The 27,115-nt window shown below is 36.3% G+C and overlaps 1 protein-coding gene across 2 annotated transcripts in view; it reads left to right on the plus strand.

Moving 5' to 3' along the window:
• Window positions 1–27,115, plus strand: part of tnikb (TRAF2 and NCK interacting kinase b) — a 375,714-nt gene that overhangs the window by 158,845 nt on the left and 189,754 nt on the right. For both annotated transcript variants that reach the window (XM_028794715.2, XM_028794717.2), the window contains exon 3: window positions 15,859–15,915. In XM_028794715.2, the coding sequence (XP_028650548.1) occupies window positions 15,859–15,915 (57 nt within the window). The remainder of the gene's footprint in view (window positions 1–15,858; window positions 15,916–27,115) is intronic.

Consider the following 27,115-nt stretch of genomic DNA (forward strand, 5'->3'; position numbering starts at 1 on the left):
TGTTTGACTTCAAGGACAAGCAAGACATTATCCCCTTAAGCACTTTTCACAATGCAGCAACTGTAAATGTTTTAGTCAGGAGAAATGTAGAAGTCACTAAGCCTTATGCTGCAGATCAAGCACTGACATTTGCCATCTTATGTGCAAGCAACAGAAAAAAACATAAGAAACGTGTACAAAGAAACACACTTCTACTGTCCCTGTTACAACATTCGTCTGTGCTTTGGTGACTAACTCAAAAGGTATCACACAATTTCTCATGTATTAAAAGCACATCAGTACAGCAGTGGACACTTTTCTTCTGTATTTATGTTGACATTTTGGTATTTACATGTTTATGTTACATGTAATATTTTTTATTGTTTAAAAAAAAATCAATGTTTTTGGCTTGTTTTACTTAGTTTAGACATAATGCTAAGGAAGCTAAGGGAGGACTTTAATGGGAATTCTGGGGGCACTCTCTGTATCGAACTCCCTGGGGCACTCTGTTCTCACAGTCTCCAGAATGATCTCTTGCACCCACTGACACCTGCTCTCTGAAACCTAAAAGCTGATGAGCCACTTTCTCCCTTGGGAGCTGAATGCTGACATCTCTTCTCTTTGTGTATCATAAAGCTGAGGCCCAGTCTGTCAAGCCAAGCACTGTGCCAGTCTAAAAGGCTGGGAATCAGCCATTAATTACTTCAAGAAGGGAACTTCAGCATCTAAACTCTTATGGCAGAAAGAATAAAAGTAAGATGTCACAACAAGAACCACCTAAGTAAAACACTACACATCACATACAAAGGACCATGTTGCAAAAGGAAATAGAACACTCCTCCACTTGTACTTGGAGCAACAGACGCAATAACTCCACACAATATCAGACATCATCTTTAAAGATTTGGTATCGTAAAACTATTTTGCTGTACGAAGATAAATTAGAATTCTAAATAACCAGTAAACAGCCAGCTTCTTCTATATTATTTGTTTGTCTGTCTAGTCTGTCTGTGCCCTGTTTTATTTATCAATATTTATATATACTGTATATATTGTGGTGTACAGCCAGGGCTCTTGCCCGGCCAGGATGCATCCACACTGGAAGAACCGGGGATGGCAGTGTATTCAGAGCATTACCTCCCCAGGAGTGCTAGGTGACAGCCCCCCTTAAGTTGCAGCTGTGCCTTGGACTCCCACATGTTCCATTAGATTTGGAGTGTGATACAACCCAGTTGGGTTTCATGGGTGCCGCCTGGGGGTGCAGCAGCTGCTGCTGAGTCCATAAGGACAGCTCTTCCGCCACACCTGGAAGTACTAAAATAAAAGAGAAGAAGAAAGAAGAAGAGATTTGTGCCTTGCTTGGGGACTGTGTTGTGTCTGTGGGAAATGAGGGAAGGTGTTTCCCACAGGTAAAGAAAAAAAAATTAAAAAACATGTGCCTCTGTCCCATGCCTGTCTGTGTTGGATTTGGGCAACGGTGCGCTTCCTGGTGGTCCGCAACATATATATATATACATATAATTATATATATAATGACATATATAGCTAACTCTCAATTCTTTTGTTTAACATTTATTAAACTATGAAGATTTGAAAACCTTGTAAAGCTATTTCAAACATATACGTATGCTATAAGATATCAAAGTATCAAATATAATCATGGCATGCAGAAATCTGTGCTGATTTTAGTGTGTGAATTTTTACCACAAAATTCCCCTTGTTCATGTCCATTGTATTTTGTATTTTTTTCACTGTTTTGTAACCAAAGCTACTCAGAGGCTCACTAAGCATGGTACCTCCACGTCACTCTATTTTCAAACACACTTAGTCCAATTGAAGGTTACAGGGAGAAGTTTGAAGCTGTCTGGTATTAGCCCGGGTCTCAACCCTGACTTAAGTGTAATTTAATTTTCTCTTTTTGTTTAGTTATTATTGTTTATATGATGCCATTGATTACGTTTTTTGTCTTTTTATATGTTTTGAATACTGTTTTGTTTATTATTTATCATCTCTAGTGTATGTCTCATCTCTGATTTGCTATGTCCTCTTAATATAGAGCTTCAAGGTTGGGGCCAACATGACATACTGTTGGAGATTTAAGCCCTATTATTTTTGTGTATTGTTAAATTCTGAGCCAGAAGCTCGTAACAGAAACCTATGACGTCAGCACCAGGCATATGGTAGGAACCATTTCTGAATGGGGGTACCAGTCTTCCACAGAGGATACTCAAACCAAAACCTGACATATGCCTCTTTGGGTTGGGGGAAGTTAATTAAAGTACCTGAAGAAAAACTACCTCCAGCAGGAGGTAGAGTGTGTAATTGTAAGGATCACATTATGAGTGTTTACTCTTGGGGCACAGAAATTGGAATAAAGTGATGGGGAGCATGTAATAAGTCAACTGAAGCCCCCATGTCTTTGAGGTAGTAGCACGAAGGCTTGTCACAGGGGGTAACATGTATACTGTACATAGCCTGGTGTAATGTTTTTTGTGGGCAGGCTAACTGGAACCACAACAGAGAGTTCTAGAAAGGGGAAGAGATCTCCCCAGAAGTAGTGCATGTCTGGATTATAACAGTGTGTCTGAAGTCGGGGAGAACGTTAGGGAAATGGGGAAATGTAAACCAAGATTTGGAGGAAACCAATGGGGACGTTCCAAGAGTGTTTGTGTGATATTACATTGGTTAACTGGGTGGCTACACCATTTGGTAGATAAGGGTTCAAGATCTGTTTTTACTTGAGGAAAAAATATTTATTGTTTCTATTGTCTTTGCCTGTATAGTTTTAGTCCCATGTTCATCCCACCCACTTGCTACTTATCTAATAAACTTTTCATTTCATTCTTGCTCTGGTCTCTTTGGCATTATTTTGGACCCAAGGACATCATAAGGATACTCCTTGTTGTTCACAAGATGCAAACTCAACTGAATCTGAAAACTGAATTCAGTGGGGAGAGTGTGAAGTAGGGCTGTAGTGATCATCACATATCTCACAATCTGATATGTATCTCAGTTGTGGGTTCATGATATGTTCCTGATATGACTTTTCCCACAGTTGCTAGAAATTACTTAGTAATCACTCTATTCTCAAAGGATGATTTGGGTTGTTGCATGGCACTTGCCATTTCTGAATACAGCATGTAGCTTGCTAAGAAAAGCAGAAGTGGATATGCTAGCTGCAAAAAAACCAAAAGAGGTGGCAAACATATAATATGAGAGTGACATTCACCTAGATATGAAGGGTGATAGTAACTCATTGTGTGAAGAAAACAAAGGTACAAGTGCAAATAAAAAATATCACACACTCGTGAGGGAAGTTTATACATTTATAGTCACGCAGAGATTAGACAAGTAAATGTTGCCTCTATTTTTTTAAATATGTGGACAATTAATTGTTGTTTTATATATACTGATAGGAAAAATAAATGCAACACTTATTGTTGGATGGGAATTTACAAACTAAACAAAGAAATGAGAATAGCAGAAAAGCAAAACAATGTGACAACTAAAAGAACATTAAAACAATATCAACTGTGAACATTAACAACAGCAGACTTGCTATCCCTCAAGATCTTGCACGACAGGCTCTTGCAGCCAGCACTGCTTTAATCCTCTTGCATATCAAACTGATCGGAGTGTGCAGTTCTTTTTCCTATTCTTGCAGATGGGCCTTAAAAAGTTGCTAGTCACTGGTAGGTACAGGGTCATATCTGTGGATGTAGCACACAAGGGCATCCCAAAAGTGCTCTAGGAGGAGTAAGCCAAAGGATTCTGATGGATCTCCTTGCTCTAAGACTAGCAACATGGAGTCATGCAGGTATTTTATTTTCCAAAAGTTTCAGCAGCAGGATGGGAGGCAAATCAGAAATGGTCTCTCTCCATTCTGGTGTGATCACTTGAGGGTAACCAGATCTTGGATTGTTAATAGTCCTGCAGGCCTGCAGGGATAGAGTAGACTGGCTTAAGTGTCTGGCAACACTGGCAAATGGCAAACCTATCTACTGCATTCTGCTGGCACTGTCCCTTTCTTCTAATGACATTTGAGGCATTATAGTAGATTGTACATAAGATTAAAATGACCTTTGTGTTGCTGTTACCTAAGAGTTAAGGCCTTTTCAAACATGATCTGATCAGGTGTTGTTCTATATGAATCTTTTTGGATAAAAGTGCACCTAACAAGAATTTGTGTATTTGGTAAGTTTTAAATCCTCACTGCCCAAGATGTATTGCTATTCAGGGGGTCTAAAGCAAAGACATTTTTTACTAATTTACACAAGGTTTAACTATATAGTCTTCTCATTCCACAAAATGTTGTGTGTCTTTACAATGCATTTTGACACTTTTGTGTCAAATCTCTTTGATTTTAACAACATGAAGTCAGTGCAAAAAGAGCGCCACATCTGTATTTGGATCCTGTACCAGTGGTTCTTTTATAGTTACTGGGATACAAGATAGAGCGCCATTAAAATGAGTAAACACATACAGGTCAACTAAACTAGTATTCAAGCACAATGACTGCATTTTGAAGACTGTGTCATATGGGCAGTGTCCTACTGGCAAGTTGTACTCAATGTTGAGCAAAACACAACAGCTACAGCTTTTTTCAGTCAAGTTAATGAGAAGTCCGTTGCTCAATATATGTTACTGGTGTTTGATTGTATGCTCATCTACCAAAAGTATAACCATATCATCACTGTTACTGGTGTAGTACAATTCCAAATTAAAACTCATATTTCAAATGACCATCTTTTATTGCTGCTATCTACCAATGTGCATTTTCATCTTCACCACAATGATTTTAAGTAAGTTAACTGGCTCATTGATTTGTTCTTTTACATTACTCTGAATAACAGTTGTTTTCCCAGTTCTACCACCAGGCCAAAAAGTTTCCCATAAGAGTCAAAGATGCTACATGGGCAAGAAGAAAAAAAGAAAGAATGTGGCATCACACACTTGAGTAAACAGTTCACAAAATCTTGTTATATACGATTTTAAGAGGTCTGAACAACTTGAGTGCGTACTAAGAAGCAGTTCATGTATTGACTTGGTTAATGTTCACTTCACTTGTCCCTTGCATTTTTTGATTCTTAATCCCAGCATACGATGCTGAAGATGTGTACACTCTGATCATCATGGAAGAATGTGGCAAATATTTTTACTTTCTCTAGAATTTAGATCAAGATTGTCATTATAATTGGCAAATCAGGCATTATACAACCAGAATAACCACAACACACATCTCACAGCTGAATAAAATGCCCACACATAACAGGAAATGAGTTTGGTCATTTTTATTTTTCACTACAGAACTTTATTTAAACTGTAAATAAGAAGCAGACGCAAGCAGAATTAGTGCAGAAAGTGATTCCAGAGAGAGACTAAGCACCCTTCTTTCTGTGTAAATGCCAGATTTTTCTGGTCACAAAACACCAAAGGTTATGCAAAATTGTTTGTGAGGTGAAACTGTCCCTCTCACTGAGAATTTAATTTTGTGCAAATCACTAACTTACTACTACTGAATAGGCTTGCCTGCTGCTTGTACAGCATAGTTCATCTGACATTATCTTAGGGAATGTTCTGAGCTTTTTCCTAATGTCATTTCTAGAGTTATGTGTTGGGCCCACAACTTTCTTCCTTCCTTTGCACTGGTCATGAGGCACATTGATCAGATGGGCAGTTGTCATCTGTGTCTTTACCTCTTGCTAAAGCTAGTCAAAGCTGCTACATGGGCAAGAAAAAAAAGAAAGAATGTGGCATCACACATTTGAGTGAACAGTTCACAAAATCATGTTATTTCTGATTTCAAGAGGTCTGCACAACTTGAGTGCATACTAAGAAGCAGTTCGTGTATTGACTTGGTTAATGTTCACTTCACTTGCCCCTTGCATTTTGTATATCACTGTGTGAATTTCCCCTTGGGATTAATAAAGTATCTATCTATCTATCTATCTATCTATCTATCTATCTGTCTGTCTGTCTGTCTGTCTGTCTGTCTGTCTGTCTGTCTGTCTGTCTGTCTGTCTGTCTGTCTGTCTGTCGGTCCGTCCGTCCGTCCGTCCGTCCGTCCGTCCGTCCGTCCGTCCGTCCATCCATCCATCCATCCATCCATCCATCCATCCATCCATCCATCCATCCAACCTACCTACCTACTGTGGTAAATCATGGAAAGGAAAAACTTTGTATTTGGCCAAGGGAGCTTATCTTCTGTGAGTCCCCATATCAAGTGATAAAAATACATATGTTCATATTATTATTATATCATAATTGTTAAGAATAATACATGAGTCATTTGATTTACTTATACAGACTTCATCTTTCAGGCTACTACTAGTAATGGCAATCCTCAAATGCCTTTCAAATCGTCATACTAGTACACACTATCCAGCTCCTAATTAAACTCTCCTATTTAATCAGTGTTGATCAAGGTGGAGTTGTGCTGTGTCTTGTTCACAATTTTTGACTGGGCAGTCTTTCCTCATAAGGCAAATCAAGATGCAATAGAGAAAAGTGTACTTCAGTCCAATAGAACTGTCCAAGTCAGGAATGGTTGGATTTACACACATATAAACAATCCTTGTGTACCTATGACTCTCTGTGCATGTAGCATAGTATCCCTTATTTCCCTAATGTAAATTAGGAATATAGCAGCCATGAGAAGACATTGCCATGCCTTGTTTAGTGCTTCGCCCGACACTACCTTGTTTCCCCCTTTCTTTGGAACCAAATAGAGTGGGGCCTAAAATTTCTGCTGATTACTTTGGAGTTGCAGCTGATTATGGCAGATACATAAGGCAAAATAAATGGGTTGGCCTGAGGAAACTACTGAGACATTGTGTGAGAGTTCACCCTTAATAGTGTGTGCCTTATTAATTAGTTAATAACATTAAATGTAAACATTATTTTGTAGTTAATTGGGAATGTTTAGGAGTCAATTGTCTCTTCAGGTGTGAATGTTTTTCTGCTACTTGTGTTTGGTCTGTAAGAGACAGCCTGACAGTGTATTTCATAAGAGATCTACAATTTCTAAACACTATCAGTATTTGTGGATAATTTAGGGAACATTTATAAAGACCTAAAAAGCTATAGCTAAAACTAAGCATTGATCTTTCCTGACTGTCATTTAATAAATTGCAGACAATTTTATATTTTGCTCTCAAAATCTCTTCTACAACACCGGCCAACATTCCATTGTTACTTATATATGTGGGCCTGAATCTGAAAATAGATTCTTTTCTTAGCCACAGAGATGGATGACACAATGGGAACACTCTCTAGTACAGGCAGTCAGAACAAGGCAGTTACCTGCCTTGGTTTTTGGAGTTCCAGTTATTCTGTGGACTATTCCTGCCAACTACACCTATTGTTGCAGTCCTAATGAAATGCAGGGACTGCAACTAGAGGGTTCGTACAAAACAGAGACTTTTTTTAGAGGTGTGAGAGGATTTAGATTGTTTAGATAAAAATAACTTGTAAATTATAAATATAACTTCCAGACAGCTATTGTTACGATCAAAATGAGACAAGACAGAAGCAAACAAAAGGTTGGAATCAGGAGTCAGACCAGAAAAAACAGTTGAGTGAGGATCAGGAAAAGAAATGGAGTCAAAGGTAAATAAAAGTCAAAACCAGAAGTCAAAAGAGCATCATCAAAACCAAATCACAAATTAGAAATTAAGAACAAGGAGCACAGCTAAATTCAATAACTAGTAATAAAAAATAGTAAGAATAATAAGTAGTTATGTTTATCCAATGTTGGATACATTAAGACTGCTCAGGTGACCTTTAAATGGTTATACTGATGATGCTGCTGCTGCATGGTTCTGCTGAATCGTGGGATACATAGTCATGGAAATGGGTGAATTCCCCAAAATGGCAGTGACACCATAGTAAAAAATAAAAATGGTGTCAGATAAAACATTAAAAATTTCTACTTTTAAACCAACATTTCTAACATAAAACTAATGACAGGAAGAGACTATCTGGATATGAAAACAACAAGAAAAATGTAATAACTGCCAATCATAACACCAGGAAATGAGCACACAGAGGGAATGGCAAAAACCTAACTTTACTAACAGGATTGGGGGCAGATACCAACAGAAACAAGATCCGAATAAAGAAAACCAAAGTTTTAGACCAGAATTTGTAAGTTATTTAACCTAAGACCAGAAGCGACAATGCCAAAAGGAGAGGGAAAATTCCATAAGCTTGGTATAAATGGCAAAACAATACTTTTATTATACATTTTATTTATTAAACCAAATAAGGATGCAAAATACAAAATCTAAAAATAAAAATTCAAATTTCACAAATCCAAAAAAATGCGGGAACCAAAAAAGATTACTAAACATCAAAATTCCAAAAATGCAAAATACAAAAAAGGAATAAAAGAAAAGCAAGGCCCAAACCATAAAACTAAAATCCAGAAATCCAAAATATGCCTGAAAACCAGAAAACAGAGTAAAAATTGAGTAAAAACCAAAAATTCCAAATGAAGAGGTCAACTAAACTGAGCAGGAAAGTACAACGAAGGTGCTAAACTATCTATCCATCCATTCATTATCCAACCCTCTATACCCTAACTACAGGTTCATGGGGGTCTGCTGGAGCCAATCCCAGCCAACACAGGGCGCAAGGCAGGAAACAAACCCTGGGCAGGGCGCCAGCCCACCACAGGGTGCTAAACTAATCTACTGTATATCATTTTTAAAGTAGCTGTTCTGTTATAAATCTTTTCTCTTATCTGTCATAGCCTCAGTCCCGACTCCTGACAGATAATTGAGGTTTTACTGTACTTATAACTTTTATTCAGTTCTTTTCACCCTAATTGCATGCTACACAAGTGCTTAACCTCTTTCTCACTAGCTGTCACTGTACAGCTGTAGTGCATGCATGCATGATCTTACACCAACAGAAACAGACAATGTCTTTGCGAACAAAGGCAATACTTCTGCAAAATAACATTCTTTTTTTTTTGGAGAGACAGGAATAAGTTTACGTAGTAACACAGCAATGCGTATCTGTATGTAAAGCATATTATCCCCAGAATGGTACTGGTACATATTTTTTGCCAGAAGCTTTAACCTGCCATTTTATATAGGCAAGAACAAATCACAAAATATGTGAATGCATAGTGCATAGTGACTGTAAACAGCATGCCTCTAAAGACAAACTTAAAATGGCACCAACCATGAAAAATAAAAGTCCTAAGGCTTTATTATGACATCATAATCATGGGAATAATAATTAGGAACAAATAACAACTGTAAAAATGAAACAGACTGAAAATACAAAACCAATAGCAAAGATTCCCCACAACTATTCCAGGAGTTCATACTACCAGATTGCAGCCAAAGTCTACCACGTAACCTTCCAATATTCCTGGGTTCTATGAACTGTAGAGATGCCATTTATAGTTAGTGTACTAGTGGAAATGTTAAACGGTCTACATAGAGCAGTGAAGGTCAATGCCTGATGCAGCCACTTCCAAATATAAACTGGAAACATAGACATATTGTTTGCTGTAACAGGTCTGTGCTTAATTTAAGGAACAGACATGCATATTTTGCACTAGAAGAACCCCTACAGTGGAACATTAAAATACTCTTTTTTTGTAGAGTTGGAATCATTACAGTTGTCTTGTTTGTGTTAAAAATTCAGAACCTACAAAAGGCTGAGGCCACCCCAGGAAGATATTGCTTTGAAAAGATCTTTTTATTTTTTTGTAATGCAACTTAGAAACAGGTCTGTTCAGGTTTGGGTCTGAAGAGGCTTTACTAAAGATCCCATATTGGTGCATCTGACCTTGTCATTTATGGGGTTTATAGGGTAATTATTGTTCAACCATAACTTCTTACTCCTAAATCACAGCTGTGAGCCAGACTGATGTTGCATAGCACGCAATCTGAATGTGTAGTGCATCAGTCAAATGTCGTTTCAGCTAAGGCAATATAATTTTTTATAGCGCCTTTTACGCAAGCATATAAAGCAGTGGGAAATTCTCTGTTTTAATGTTTAAAGCATTCACATTAACCATTATGCACATTTTATAATATCTTTGACAGTTGGAAAACTAAAATTGGATGGATTTTAAGGTGATCAAAATTATGCATTTTTATTACTTTGCTTATCATTTGCACAATGTCTCGAGTTACTGAGGCACCACTCTGAGCAGTGCATTTGACAGCAAGAACAAATGCAGCTGAATTGACTTTACAGGACTGTCTGTCACTTGTCTTGCTATGTCGGAGGAAGAAAAATAAGGAAAGCCTAATCTGCCTTCTCATGCAAGTCAAATACATATGCTGTCATATTTAACATTGTAGCTCGCTTATCGGATTTGGTCATTCATTAGCTTCATAATGGCGTAATTAGTGCTTTGATTTGATAGCACTCCTGCTTGTTATCTTCAGTCGCCTGGCACTGCTTTATTAAAGTGTGATTATCCACACTGCAAAAGGCAAAGCTAAAATTGCTTTTATTCTCTCAAAAGTAAAAAAATTCAACTAACGAAAATGTGAACATTATGGAGAGCTATTATCCATCATGCTATAGCTAGTAGTTTAAATCCATGGTAAAAGCAAATGGAAGGAGTGGGCTGTCACTTTTCTGGCCCACAGTCTTGTCTAGGTAGATGTGCCATTTCTCCCCATATATCTGGTGGTTTTTATCTGCTTTATACTCCTTACTTAGTGCTACATTTGCCTGTCATAGCTGGCAGAACTGACTCTGCTTCTATAGGAGACTCGCCTTGCAAGGAGTGCTTTTCTGGTTCTATTTCTTAGCTCTAGCCATTTAGATTTGGTGCTGTTAATAGCTCATTTTTAAAGACTATAATTTAGAGACTTTCAGTCAGTGTTGATATGTAACTGCACCTTTTAGCAAAATAGTGCTTTTTAGGCCCCATTGTTCATAGAAGGGGAAGAAGTAACCATTTAAAGTGACAGGTGTGGGATGAAGCCACAGTGAAAATACGTGAAGAGGGAAGTGAAAGTTTTTCTTCCCTGCCCAACACAATTTTGAAGAAGATGGGAGCAGCAGAGAGCAGTCCTGGCAAACATGCATTATGGCCTACAGACCTGTTTTCTATAGTTGAGACTTATCTGAATAGTTTCATGTATGTTGCTGTGTTATACCACTTAGGAAATAAAATGAATTTCAAAATTCCGAAGAAAAGATGGCATGGTAGTACAGTGGTTAGCATTGTCTATTCACAACTCCTACAAGCGTGGCTGAGGTCTTAGGTGTGTGGAGTTTGTACATTTCCTCTGTGTTCATGTGCATTTTCTTTCAGTAGTTTAGTTCTCTTTGGCATCTCAGAGATGTAGATGTTAGGAGTGGTACGAGAAGGTGCAGGTGTGTTCCTGAATATGCTCTGTGAAGAACCAGAACCACATCCTACAGGGCTGGTTTATGTAGTTTTCAGCTTTCTGAGGCCATGCAAAGAACAAATATGGATTAATAGTGAAACATAGATGCCTTATGGATACAGAAGAAAGTCTGTATTTTTTAATTTGAAGAAGCTAAAAGTAGCCCCTAAAATGAGACTGAAAAAATATCGAGTCAAGGGTGTCATGCTCCTTCATTGGATTCTTTGTGTTTTTTTAGCTGTCCATTGGAAAGTTTTGGTTTGCATTGACACAGGACAACATAGTGGCACAGATATTAGTGCTGCTACATCACACCCCCTGAAGACTTGGTTTATTTCCTGCTCAGTCACCATCTGTGTGCAATTTGCACATTCTCCTTGTGTCTCTGTGGGTTCTCATTTTTTCCCCCTCATATTCCAAATATGTGCATGCTAGGTTAATAGGTCAGTCTAAACTTTTCCTTTGTAAGTACGTGAGTGCAGTTGCTTGTTTCAGGAGCCAAATCCTGCTTTGTGGAAAAGGCCCAGGATCCTTGTGACCTAACATTTGAATTAAATGGACAAAATGGATCGATGGATTTGCATATTTGTGATTTAAGAAGGTACATCTTGTTCTTTGGGTGGATTTCTTTTCTTGTTTTTGCTGCTGCTGCTGCTTCTAGGCTAGACTGGCTTGCTCTAGTTGAGTTTCTGTCATGCCAGATCAGGTATGGAATGTGACTGTGGCTTCAGCTTTTATTTCAGTTAATCTGACAATTAGTGAAATTATATTTACAAATAAACTCTTGCCAGTTGAACTCACTTAAAGTGTTGCAACAAATTTAATAAGAAATGTATTTTCTGGTCTGTTCTGAGTCTGTTTAGCTTTAATGAGACTGTTTATCTCTAAAGTGTTAGATAGAGCGTTCTGATGAGCAGGCGCTACTGGTAATGATCAAGCGTCATTCATACCAGTGTGTGTCCATAACAAGTCTTTTAACCTTTTAGCAAATTAGTGATCTGCAGTGCAGTGAGCGTAACAATGCTAAAGCAGTTATGGTATTTGGAATACTATGGCTATTCCCTGGACCATTATATTGCTACAGGTTAATTACAATCAGATGCATTACCCTAATAAACAATATGCAGTTAATTTCAGTGTATTTATAAAGCCGCGTCAGGAATGTGGGTCTAAGAAAGAAAGGGTGACCACACAGGAACAGTAGCACTTTGACGCTGGGTGCCGCCAGTCTGCAAAACCGAGTGGAGAAATTGCGTACGCCAGGGTATGAGGTACCGTGGAAATGTTTGTGGCTTTACGGCAATTACGCCAAGTTTAGGTTTTATACATCGCGATTTGAGTGTGGAAACGTTCGTATGCAACATTTCTGTGCATACACACCGTTTATACATGAGGCCCCTGATCCTCCTGCTGCATTTTGATAAAAACATCACATTAAAATCATGTGGCTGAGCCGTTACTTATTGATCTTTTTTAAATGATTAAAAAAGTAAGCTTCTAGAAATACCCAAAGGTCTAGAAATGTATTTGTAGATGTTTTATGATGACAGTTTTGAGTTTTCTCCTAAAAACCTGACAGTCGTGAATACATCAGGCTTCTTTGCAGAATTCTGAGCCCAGACTATGAGTCGATGCCCTTCACCCACTGTCCATCATTCTGGGTTAAATTGAATTCTGCATCTGAGTTCAGAGCCCATCTTGGTCAACAAGTACTTGGAATATCACTCTCGTAGGCCAGGTCGTATTGTAGATGACTATTCTTTTTGTTGTAGACCTTGTTTACTGTTGTCTACCACTTATAGGATACATCATTTTGGCTTGCCTGCTGTTTCAATTACCCAAATGGCACCAGCAAGAATGCAACTTGCTCAGTGGATTTCCAGGAAATTAAACAAATATTGCTACAGTAGTTGTTAAAGTCAAGTACTATGACGTTGTCATGTTTTTCACACTGCTTCTTAATATATTCACATTAATTTTACATGTGCTTCTCTAAATGGTCTTGATCTCTATGTACTCTTGTTGCTTATACAACAGACAGGCTTATTTTTTACCTTTTTGCTACTTGTTTATTCCTTTTTGCAGGTTGCGGCTATGTTTATGATCATGACATTATTTATGAGCAGTATAATTTAATTGTTCTTTTTTCTTGCTTTTAGTTGGTTTTAGGTATAATTAGAATTTACTTTGGCAGCATTGCCCAGCTATGTTTGTGAATGTCCAAAAGAGCTGCACTATGCTTTCATCTTAAGAAAAAAAAGTTATCACTAATCTGTCTGGTATAATATGTGATCACAAAATGCAGACACGAAGATAGTAGTGACTCAGATAATCATCTGTGGAATTCTTGTTTTTTTACAGCTGACAAGGAAGTTGTTTGCTTCTGCATCTAACACTTCCTAATGCTGTTGTTCTTATGAAAACTGCTCATTAAAAATATCGGGGCAAAGTTTTGAATGTTGAAAACTAGGTGGAAAACTCTAAAATAGGATCAAAGTAACTTGGAAGGGGAGAAACTATCTTCACATCTCAACAAGAAATAAGAATTCAAGTGTCACACATGACATGCATGATCCTGTGAGTAAGTGTACTACCTACCACCTTATATCTAAACACATTTTTTAAGTCCTTTGTAATTCTACAAGGCTGCTTAGAAAGGGAATATTAAATGGACATCATTCTTCCGAAATTGTAAAGAAGATAAGATAAATAGCTTCACACAAAAATAGGAGACACATTTAGGATAGATACAATGAGACAAAACAAATAGGCAACTGGCAATTCCAGTCAGTTTATTTATTTTTTATATGCACCATCATCCCTTAAGCCCCGATGAGCTCTTAAAGAGCCGTTTTGCCAAAGAAGTCACAGGTCACCTAGCACAAAACAATATGGTAGAGAAATAAAGGGAAGGAAAAGATTTGTGTCCTAACTAAGAATAACCTCAAATACTAATTTATGTTGTTTGAACGCAACCACTCTATTTCCTTGTGTTGTTTGGTTATGTGACATTTGTTCACCTCAGACCACCATTTTCTTGAAAATTTTGGAACAAGTGAGTCAGAGAAGCATAAAATGACAGGTTCAAGGGTTCATAGGGTCATAAATGTACAGAAGAAAGCAACATTCTTACTTGCATGTGCTAATCAACATGGAACAAGTTTCTACCTTCTGTCACCATCGTTAGTTAATGAAACTACCTTATCTTGAAACTTCTGGCTTCTTTGTCTGAAATAACAACCTTACCTTGATATTCCTTTCTCATGTATAGTGTCCATTGGTTTATATATTTAGAGCATAATGTGGGAAAGGAGAATGAAATAAAGTGTTTAGGTTAAAGACTGTGCATAGAAAAAGCTCAAATGCTGTTACTTGTTGCCACAAAGATTAACTGAACCTGGTGATGTCATCCTGGAAAATCCTCGTTATGTCTTGTTTGTTAAGATGAAAAAATCTTTTTTTACTTACCAGAGACTTCAGTGTGTGCTACGTTACACAAAAGGTTAGGGGTATATTGCTGTGTGTCTGCCAATGTTAACATGTTGTGTGCGAGACCCAGTATCTTGAATGCCAGGATAATTTAGCTCAAAACTGCTCACACTATATGGAGATTAACTCTCAGACACAGTACATTAGTCTGCCTTTTCTCTTTCCTTCTTAAAAAATAAATAAATCCCAGCAGGAACTACTCAGCATGACTTATAAAAACATCCATACACTTCTCCAAAGGTGTCGGCTAAAATGCTTTCCTGAAAGCCTACTTAGTTAAAAGAACACTCACCTTCCTTTTAAATTCATTGTAGATAGTACTATACAAAGAATCTAAGTTATGACATGCTGTCCGTGACTTGCCTATCTTAATCGCTCTGACAAAAAATGCAAATATTATCTTATTTATGATTCAAAAATAGTTCAAAATTCTGCACTGTTTGACTTGGTTATCCATCATTTAAGAAAGAGGTGTTAAAAGGTTATAACTGAGTGAAGTGATACATTGATAGAAGAAAATGAAGAAAATGCGTAGGCACACACCAGAACTCTGAAAGAAAAGAAATATGACTGGGAGAAGTTTTGCTGTATGTGATCATTTTTAGACTCAGCTTTTATGATGGACATTTTATGTAATACTGCAATATGTAAGGCTGTTACTGAATAGCGGTTTAGGAATATTCCACAATTTGGCTTAAGACAACAATTTATATAAATATCACTACCAAGCTCATCTCTTCTGAAATGAGATGAGGTTTTTGTGAGAGCAAAACGATTTTCCAGGAATAACCTTTTAGATTAGTGCACAGTGTCAAGTCTTGGAGTGTGTCACATAGAAAGTGACATTTATAAAAAATAAATTGCATTTGGAGCTGCAGTTTAGAATCATTAATCAGACTTGGCTAAATGATCTTCTGAGAAAATATCAGGAAGTGTATCACTGTCTAGTGCATGTGGCTTTGAATAGAAGAGTATAATCGTGGAGTTTTTATTTATTTAATATTCTTTCTTTCCTTTACAGGGTCACCATGTCAAGACAGGTCAGTTGGCTGCTATTAAAGTCATGGATGTCACCGGGGTAAGGAGAACTTTTTTTAAGCTTTAAAGTAACTAGCTGTGTTATAATAGGACTCAAGTTATAGCTAAGTAACTAAGTACTTTTCTGTATACAACATTTGTATTTGTTTTTTTTTTGCCAGGGGCTAATATTATTAGTTTGCTGGATCTCCTTAGTCTTGATCATGATATATACAATTGCACATGAGTAAAACATTTCTGCTGTAAATCAGTTGCTGGTCGACCCACTAATTGACTTTGGTGTTTGTTGTCAAACATGACTTAAAATGAAATGGGTAATCAGTAGAATCAGTAGGAATAATATGAATTTTGAGTATATAGTCTCCTTCTTATTAAATGTTTATGATTTTCATTTTTGTTCAATGAACTGTTTTTCGTCAGTTGTATGTCCAAGCATCTGTATTTTTTTATTTTATTTCATTTTATACCTGTAGACAGACAATAAAGTTCTAACCCTAAATCGTGTTTTACTTTAACTTGTTAAAAACAAAAACTACATTTACAGACTGTATAGTAGGGGGGCCCATGCATTAAATGGAATGTTTTTTTAATTTTGGGGTTGTTTTCTCTACTGGTTGAAGTGGAAGAAAATAACTGCCGGTAATATATTTTGGAGTCTTCTTAAACAATTATGAGGAGTGTGGAGTTTAAAGTCCGCAGACACAAATATAGAAGTAAACAATTTTAGGGAGCAGAAGTGGTGGTCCCCCTTCAAAGTCTACTGACAGGAATGTATATAAGTTTGATTTTGGGTGGGTGTGCTTTGTGTACTCTGAGGGCCAGAAATGTCGGCACTGTGTTTGGTTTTCTTTCTGTAAATGTATTGTAGTGACCTATTTGTGGAAAGATATGACAGTGGCAAATGTATACAACCAAGTGAAGAACATTTTATGAAGGAGTGAGACCCAAACAGACTGTACAGAAGTGGACAGGTTAAAAGATATAATATCGTGAACTAGCTACAGTGTCCAGAGCCTCTCTCAAGGTATTTGGGAAGCTGCTAACTGAGCTTCACTAGTATTTAAAGATTTGTTTCTAATGAAGCAATATGGTCACTCACAGCCACAGTGCCTGGTGCATAGATGAGAGTTATAGTGTAGCTGCTAAGCACATCTTAGTTGAGCTTCACTTAGCATTCCTTCATCTACTTAACAGCCCATTTTGCACGCAGTTCATCATCCAGTCTCATTTTCCTGTGCAGAACACCTTGTCTTCTTCACTCACCATCAGCCCCATTTATCTCCATGATTACTTTTCAAGGCTGAGCCAAAAAGAGGTCTTGGTGTATTAGCATAGCCTAGTCATTACAACATTATTATTGACAAATAAAAATACATTAAATATAAAAACAGTTATTTTAATTTTTGATCACCATAGTCCAGTCAAATCAGCATTTTTTCCCATGGACCACGCCACCTAGTCTTTTTTGTTTTGTGAGGTACCTCCACTTCTTCACTCTTCACCAGTTCCATTACTCTGTGCAGTTACAGCAACAGCTTGATCAGTGGTGCTTATTTGCTGGAGGTGTTCATTTGCAAGAACTAGTGCAGTCAGTGCAGTCACTTTTCAGTGCTGAGTCAAAAAAAACAAACCATGTGATCCCACCCTCTACGGCATTATTGCCAACAAATATGAACAAATAAAGAAAACCGGTCAGCTAATTTTCTTTTTTTTATCCTGTTACCAAATTTAAATCAAATCAGTTGTAGCAGTTTTGAGATTTGAGGTATTTTGTTTTTATTGTGTGGGTTTCCCTAAATACTAATATATTAAATGTCCTGTCTTAGTGGATACCAACTGTCAAATGTAAGCTGTTTAATTAGACAGGAAATAGTGTTTTTCTTATTGAGTGAGTGATAATATATATTTAAATAGATTGGCAGGTCTCTTTGAACACGATATAACAACAGATTGTCTAATTTCAAAATAAAGCAATGTTCAAAATATTCTGCAAGATGCTGCTTTGTCAGTGAGTTGTTAGACTATGTTGGGACAACTCCCTCTAAAAGTTAAGCAAGTTCTTCTATTTTGGTACAAACCTCTTCTGATTTTGACAAAAAGGACCAAACATGATAGTTTCACTTTTAATCGTAATAAATGCTTTTCTTTTAGTGGAAACTATTAAAACAGACCGGCGTTTTAATAGGACAAACTATTTTGATTTTAGTCGGTTCTGTAGGGAAGTCTGCTGTTCTTACCTGATTGTACGTGTTAAGCAAATGCTGTCAGACCAGAGGGAACATCTTTTGCAGTGTTCTTCAAGTTATACTACTATGACAAGTATATGGCCGAAGAGTTTCAAATCTGTGAACAGTTCCTTTAAAAGAATAAATGCTTCTCATTCTTGAAGAAAGAGTTCTTTTGGTTCTATTTATTTTAGTTCTGTTTAACATCCATCCTTGCATTTATTATCTGCCATTATTCTCCTTATGCCGAACCACTGAACTTTTCCCAAAATGCTTTCCTGATTTTGTGTACAATATTCCAACTCCAGGCAGCAGATTCATTAAAATACAATAACGAGTGAAATACTGTATGTAGAAGCTATATGAATGATTTCTTATAGTTTCATTGTCCTCTTCCCTGGAGCCAGTTTGTACCACAACAGGAAAATGCAAGACATACTGTACTTCAGGTTTAAATTAAATCATGTGTACAGTGAAAAATATATTGTTAAATTAATCTGAGTCCTTCTGTTTAGAGCTGATATTTGTTTTCTTTACATTTAATTCTAAATTATACCATCTGACCAGTTGTGTCATTTGTAATCTGAACATATACTTGTCATACATTGTAATAAAGCTCAGAAGAGCTGTATTTTTAGCAGACCTGCTCATTCATACAGGGTCATCACTCATTACAGTGTGCTTTAAATTCATTTCCTGAGTTTGGGTTTTCAGAAGGAAGCCTTTTATACAACATGCTTTTTGCCCTTCCTTCTGCCTTTGCCATAAAGAGTAAATAGCTGGCAATGATTTGTAGACTAATTTATGTCAGGCTTGTGCTTTATTTTCGATAGCTGCCCAGAACAATTTTCTTTCATTCTTCACGGTTAAGCTGATTTGGGAGCTGCACAGCATTTCATATCAGAGGAGGCCCTTTGATAGGTGAAATGTAATTAGTGTGAGGATGACTTTTCTCTTTCCTCATAACTCCCCAGATGATTTGGCAAATCTTTCTGATGCATGCATTACTTGTAATTAAAAGGAAAGCATGTAGCCTTACCACTTAGCTGTAGCTATACACCGGTTCAATGACTGATGATCAGCACAAACAGACTTATTATTTTCTAAAGCAAAGCTATTAAGTGAGTTTGTAGTGGTGCTTGGCGTCTTCCATGATATCCGTGACACTGACTTGGCTGTCTGTTTCAATATCACAAAAAGATACATAATTCCCTGAAATGCCTTTGTGTGGCATACATTTACATTTAAGCAATAACAAACCAATTTGTGGTAAAACACCATTTAAAACACAGTATATAAAGTAAAGGAGAGAATTCAATTTATTGTCATGATACCTTCAATGTAATCATTTTTCAGTAAACCCACGGCTCCAGAAACATGTAGTATGAGTACAGTTCTGTTGTAATTACCCCTAAATGGGACAGTCAAATCCAATCTCAAAAAGAACCACAAAAAAATGTTTGAAATTTTAATAATAAACTAAATTAATAATAAAGAATTATCCAAAAACTTAACTAAATCTAATAATAATAATAATTAAAAGACAAATTAAACAAAGATCAAAAAGAAATCAACAAAGAATACATGTAAAGAAGTAAATGAAAAACTGAATTCTTGAAATAACTTTTTAAAAAAACTAATCCATCTAAAACAAAGAAAAATTAAACTATCAAAATGAAAGGATCAAAAAATAAATTAGAGAAAAAGAACATCATAGAATAAATCAACAAAAATAGACTTAATTTACATAAGCCTTAGTAAAAAAAAAAACTCCTCAAAAAGACTACTAAACCTTTAAGAAAAAGCAAAACACACAAAAAAAGGACAATAAACAGAGCAGCTAAACTTGCTAATACCAAAGCGAATAACTAGTAGCAGGCAGTTGTCCTAAATAGCCCTTTCATGTTACTGTGGCCCTAATGACTCCACCACCTCAGAGTCAAAGACCAGAGAAAGTGAAAGGCAGAAAACAAACCCCAAACAAGACAAAGGTAAGGAATATCTGTTATGAACATCCAGGAAGTAGGTGGTGTCCATACTATTATTAATAAAACTGAAACAAAAAAAAAAACCAACAACCAGAAGATGGAACTAAATATGATAATAAAGAATGAAATAGTATACATATTCTCTAAGGTCAGAACTAAATAAATTATTTACTCTGTGAACCAAAACTACAATTCTAACCAGAAATCATTTTCAAATATAATTGTTGCACAGTTTTAACACACTAACACTCCAGTACATGTGCGTTGTGATTTGCTCATTTGATATAGCCAAAGAGATGCAAAGCCATCAGAAATTTCCAGGGAAGCAGGCCTGAATCCTAACTGCCTACCCAGAGAAGGTGAACCAAAAGGCATCTAAAGTTCTACTAGGCTTGGGTCTACACTAGTCTAGTATGTGCTTAATTCTTAAACTTCCAAAAATATGCTTGAAATGTCCCAGAATATATGCAAATGCCACACTAGGGAGAGTAAAAATGTCAAATCCTGGCTAGAATTGAGCAAGGCAACAACAATCTTTAATCACAAAAATGGAAAAATTAAGCCAAAAGAGGCACAAAGGAGTTGCCTAAAAAGCCATCCTAATTCCATAAAGTCCCAATACAAGATCCAGAAATCATAAACCAAAAATAAAACAGTATAATATTGAAAAAGCCAGTAAATCCAGAGAATAATACTAAACATAAAGAGGAGAATTCACAAACCACTAAGTGTATACAGTGTACCGCAGAGGGACTGCAAATCCCATGAGCCCTCAATGGTGATAGACAGTTAAACCTGCCTCTTGGAAAGGAAGAGGTTGATAAGTGGCACTGATAGTGCATTGCCGCTTCCACCACACAGCAAACCACTTGAATTGGGCCCGAGTGCAGCAGGTGACACCTCAGCACCACACTGGAACAGTGTGTGGTTTTTCACAGCAACCCCTAAGTGTTCTCTGTAAATTGGAGCTCCTACTTGCAGGGCTGGATGCAGATTAACGTCATACCCAGGATGAAGCAATTACAGGTTAAGGGCCTTGCTAAAGGACCCAATGGAGAAGAGTCACTTCTGGCATTTACAAGATTTGAACCAGCAACCTTATGATACCTAGCGCAGATCCTTAGCCTCATAGCCACCAATCTGCCTCCCCCACACCTCTTGGTGGCCACACACAAAACAGAAGGAACAAGACAGAACATACGCTCATACATTAAATCTAAACAGTAATTACAACTGACAAAAAAATCAGTCAGTCATCATCCAACCCGCTATATCCTAACACAGGGTCACGGGGGTCTGCTGGACCCAATCCCAGCCAACACAGGGCACAAGGCAGGAACAAATCCCTGGGCAGGGCGCCAGCCCATCGCAGCAAAAAAATCATCATTATACAAATCATAAAAATAAATATTAATATTTAAATGATGAAACAGAAACAAAAAATGATATAAAAAAATAAATTTAAACTTAAGCAGGGGGCAACCCTTGCCGAAATATAACAATGCGACAGTGCTGCTATACTTGATGAAGTGTGGATGGACCTGCTGTCTTATATCCATGCATGAAAAAGACAGATTGACTCAGACAATCGCTCATCCACATCCACACATTGTGGTCTTCTGAAGATCCAGGCTTTAACTCAAAAACTAGACTCACATACAGCCTAGTAACAAAAATGAACCTAGCCCCCAACTCAAACAGACGTTTTATATATACACATTGATATATACCTCAGGGTTGGGGGGGGGGGGGGGGGGGGGCATATAAACATCTTTCTTTATATTCTAAAAGTTTTATTACCATGATTCAAAAATAAGGTCAAAAAGGCAAAAATAAAATCAAAACGGAAAATGCCTAAAAGGCAAACCCAAGCAAATGAAACATGGTCTATGAATCATACATTTTAACCCTCTCAACAAAGATCAAAAACCAGAAAATCATAAAGAGAAAGCACTTATACTATCTAAATATGAAGAAAGGAGCAGGGAGATAAGCACACTGTTACCACGCTGATGTGGTATAAAACCTCGGCTTACAGTATATAAGACTGTTGTTGGTCCCACAGCTATGATGTCAGGAGGATCCATCCTTTTTGGTCCAAAACATAAAACAATAGGGTACAGAGAAACCAACAAATGCAATTTGCACACAAAAGACAGTAAACTGTACAAGGCAGTATTCAAAACAGATTTATAAAGAATATTTAACAAAATATATAAAACAAAACTTATGAGATAATAAAAAAAACTAATGTAAAGAAAGGGCATCTGATCTACGAATAAAACCCTTAGGCTATGCCAGAACACCACACAATACTTCTGAATATTGGGTTAAAACAGATTACTGCAGCCCAAAAAATTTAATTCACTAATGACTGGACTAACAGACTTTACTGTACATGCCAAATTATGGTCAGCTGTGGCATCTCACTGCATGTGGTGGAGATGGAGTTTAAATTATGGAGCCGTGTGACTCGCTGCTTTGACAGGTCATTTGTCATTTAATAACTGTGGAGATGTTTAAGAGTCTAACAGTGTTTCATACACTGTTGATGTGTGAAGGCCTGAACAGGTTTCTTGTTTTATTTCACATGCACTTCCTTCACATATAAAGAACTTCCTGCTTATTGCTTAGTCATGTGATATGTATGGATGAGGAGCTATTAGAAGAAATATTTAATTTTAATCTCCATCTGTATTGGCAGATATCTATTATATAAAGCTTTATTCATCTAATTATAGTTCTAAGAGTAAGAAGATGTAATGTGTTGCTTTGATGTGGACATTGCTGCTGCACACTCATTCAGAATGTTACTGATAACCATAGACTAGTCATTTCCTTCAAATCTTAAAGACTTCTCAAAATTACTTTACCTATATGAATAAACTTTAATACAATTTAGGGAGGATGTTGTGTTCGCACACTGGACTTGCTGGGCAGAAAGTGATGTGGAGTTTAGTTTCACAATCCACTCTGCCAAAAAGTTGAACAAAGAGCTGGTTGTTGAAACAGTAAGATCTTTATCTCACTTGACACCGCTTACTGTTGGTACAATATGACTGCAACTTGCATGTGTCTATCATCATTTGAGAAAGTTTTGTTGGCATGAGGCTGGCTTCTTTGTCTTCCCATGTATTGTTTTTTTATAATGTTTTTGTAGACATTGTTATGTTACTTCTCATGTGGGCAGTCTGCCAGTGGGAGCATAATCTTCAGGTGCAAACAAAACTCTAACTAGAAGTATTGTAAGTTAAAAATAAAATGAAAACCTTTTACCTTACTTGACATTCTGAACTCCTTTTTGTTTTTGGCTACACACTTTCTTTGCACTTCTCATTTTCCTAGAACCAATCTGTGAAATGACATGCGCTTGTAGGCAGATGAGTATATATTAGATATATAACAAAAAAAGACGATTGAGAGACATGAATGAAGAGTATTTAATTCAACTCTGACAAGTGCAAAATAATGTGCCTTGCCAGGTCAGGTGTCTCTTTTATAGGGGTCAGCTGGAGTAAAGAAAACGCAAGGTCTTGGGGTGGCAAGGTGTTTTAGGGATAGTCATGTTCCTAACTTAGGGATACATCCATACCTGGGCTGGAATATATTACCTTTGGAAAAGGTTTTTTAATAAGGTATGCTTTTAACAGCATACACATTTTGACAATTTTAAGATGAACAGCAATTGTAAGTCAGTAATTAGAATTTATTAACTTAATATTTGAGAAGTGAATCCTGTTACTTGCTTATCTGTATTTTTTTGAGAGCATATTTTGCAGGATTAGTCATTTTAGCTGGAAAAATATATGAATATCTTCAGTACTTAACCTTAACATACTTCTTTTGCTTTAATATTGTTTTGTGCTTTTACTCTTTAAAAAAACAGATGAAAATCAATAATATATCATTAAGCAAATTATATAAAACTGCCATTATTGTTTTAGTTATTAGTATCACTGCATTTTATGTATTTAATTGATGTTTCTTTCAGCAGTTACCAAAATATGGTGATTTGCAGGCTGAATGTGCCAGATATGCAACTAAAGTCTCTCTTGATTAATCGTGTACTGACTGCCAAGCCACATTCACAGGCCATTCTTTGTTAAACATGCCTAGCAATTCTGGAATTTGTTTTTTCTTAATATAAAATTGCTCGGGTGAAACTGCAGGACCATGTCTTGAGCTGATCTATACTATATGCTGTCTTCTGATGGTATTCTTAGAATGCTTATGCTTAACTGTAAATGGTGAGTGAAAAGGAAACTAAAGTGGTCTCCACTGGCTTCAATTCATTCTGAGCAGAAATTGGTAATATTAGGTGCTAGTAAATGTTTAAAATGTACGCCATAATAAGTTTAAATCTTTACATTGTAATATTAGGACAATGTGTAAATGATCAGTTAAATACTCACACAGATTCTACTGTACTTACAGTATAAAGATATCCCATCTCTGAAAAATTAGTTTCAGGGAGGGGGCGAGTTAAACCTATGGTGAAAAATAGTGGATCTTCATCTTGAAGAATATCTCCACTATATACTGTAACTCAATATTTCAATTGTGATTTTTTGGACCAGGGTTCGATTTCTTGGAGATTATGAATATCTACGGGAGGAGATGTAAATTTCCAGAAGAGCTGAGATGTCTGATGTATGCTTTCTTTGCAGTGATCATTTCCAGTATTACGGGAAGACTACTACGGCTGTTTTTTAGTCTAATTTCTTAAGCAAAGTTAACAATGAATTTTTGAGAGTTGTTAAGTTATGAAAGGGAGGCCATTTATTTAAGCAGTATGGTTGTTTTGAATATCAAATTTTTTCCAAGTTAACTAATGATTTTCTAATGTCTAATATGGCGTAATCTATCCATATTTTATTGGCATCAGGATATGCTATTCGAACATTTTACTGTTTCAGCGTCTGCTGCTTTATTTGATTGAACATTTGAGGGAATTAACTATTGTTTTACTTAGCTTCTTTGAATGCTGGTGTGTATATATGTGTATGCAGTACATTTTGCCTTCCACATGCATGTTCTACCACCCCTTATAGTTTGTCTATGAATCACCAATAATGATAGTTGTTTATTTGTTGGTAAGAAGAAAACAAAAATTGTCTGTATATCTACTTTCATAAGTTAACAGCAGCGGAAAAACATCAAAAAGCAGAAACTGTATCTAGGACATGTGAACAGTGCTAATAAAATATTAGTATTTTCTTACTGTGTTATTCAAATCCAAGACTTGAAAGTGCATATACCGTACAATCCCAGCACACTTCCTGTATAACAAAAATGTTTCATCATTAGATAGAAAGTCTCAGTATGTATTGTATGGGTATCAGCTAATCAGATTTCCTTCAACTCATTAAAAACTAAACACTGGTTAAGCTGTATAATCAACTCTCCTCCAGTATTTAATCCAATTTAAAATTAGCAATCACAACATTTATCATTCCAAAAAAATATTTTTCAACTGATAGATAGATAGATAGATAGATAGATAGATAGATAGATAGATAGATAGATAGATAGATAGATAGATAGATAGATAGATAGATAGATAGATAGATAGATAGATACTTTATTAATCCCAAGGGGAAATTCACATACTCCAGCAGCAGCATACTGATAAAAAACAATATTAAATTAAAGAGTAATAAAAATGCAGGTAAAAACAGACAATAACTTTGAATAATGTTAATGTTTACCCCCCCCCCCCCGGGTGGAATTGAAGAGTCGCATAGGTTGGGGGAGAAACGATCTCCTCAGTCTGTCAGTGGAGCAGGACAGTGACAGCAGTCTGTCGCTGAAGCTGCTCTTCTGTCTGGAGATGACACTGTTTAGTGGATGCATTATATGAGTCTCAACGAAAAAAGTAGAAAGAAGTAATAGGAAGTACGTAATTGTTCAAAATAACCATGCAGGACATTATTTAGTTAATTAATAAAAATAAAATACCATCATTTTGAAATAAAACTTGTACAGCTGCGTAAAACAGAAGTTGCTGAATTCATATTGTTTGGCAAGACAGAAATTTACTTCATACTTCAGTTTAGATATCCATTCTAAACCAGCCATTAGCGCATTCAGATTGATAATGAAACAAAATTATAAATTGTAAATTAGTTGTTTATGTTCCTAGAAATTATTATTGGTGTAATATTTATGTCTATTTTTGTTATTGCCTCATAAGTTTCAACTGCTGTGTCTGATGCCGTAACAGAAGGACAGTCTGAAAATTATTTTTGAAGCATTTGTGGATAAAAATCAGAGAATTTTACTTTTTTCATTTATGAGTGATATTTTTCGGAACCCTGTTGCTTACACACAAATTGTACTGCGCTTTTTGGCCAATAATGCCACACCCAAAATGTGTGCCCGGGGTGGACTGCCCCCTTCACCCACCCCTAGCTGCGCCACTGCTGAGGTACTACCCTTTGTTTTGGTCTTAAATTGTTAAATACTGAACTCTTTACTACATAACACTACAAGCCATGTTTCTTTATTTGCCCAAAAACATTATATTTGGGGGTTTTAATGAGGTATTATAGATAATTTTAGTCGAGTGTGTGTTTTGACTTTTCTTATATACACCTAATTTTTTTAACAATTTTTTTTTATGTAGGAATAATAGTGTGGCATGGTAAGGATTAAAAATTAGGAAGCCTTAAACTTTCAACGTTTTAATATAATTTATGATTTTGATACAGTTTAGAATTTCATTTGGGGCAGAGGGGGCGGTGCTTTTATTGGCTTTGGGGGATTTCAATGTGGGATTTACTATTATCACACTGTAACTGATCGATCTTGTTATGTACATGTACTAAATTTATTCACTTATAGTTTCTACCCATTAACTGAAAAAATAAACAACTGTTTAAAACAATAATAAAAAATGAACAATTTTGTTATATCATTGACACATTAATTAGTAAATATCCTAGTAATTCAGAATATTTTTATGTAAACAAACTCTTTAAAGCTGCCTTCATAAAAACACATTTTTCAAATCAGATTTGTCAGAAAA

Source organism: Erpetoichthys calabaricus, chromosome 2 (genome assembly GCF_900747795.2).
Source record: "Erpetoichthys calabaricus chromosome 2, fErpCal1.3, whole genome shotgun sequence".
In the NCBI taxonomy this organism is placed as follows: Eukaryota; Metazoa; Chordata; class Cladistia; order Polypteriformes; family Polypteridae; genus Erpetoichthys; species Erpetoichthys calabaricus.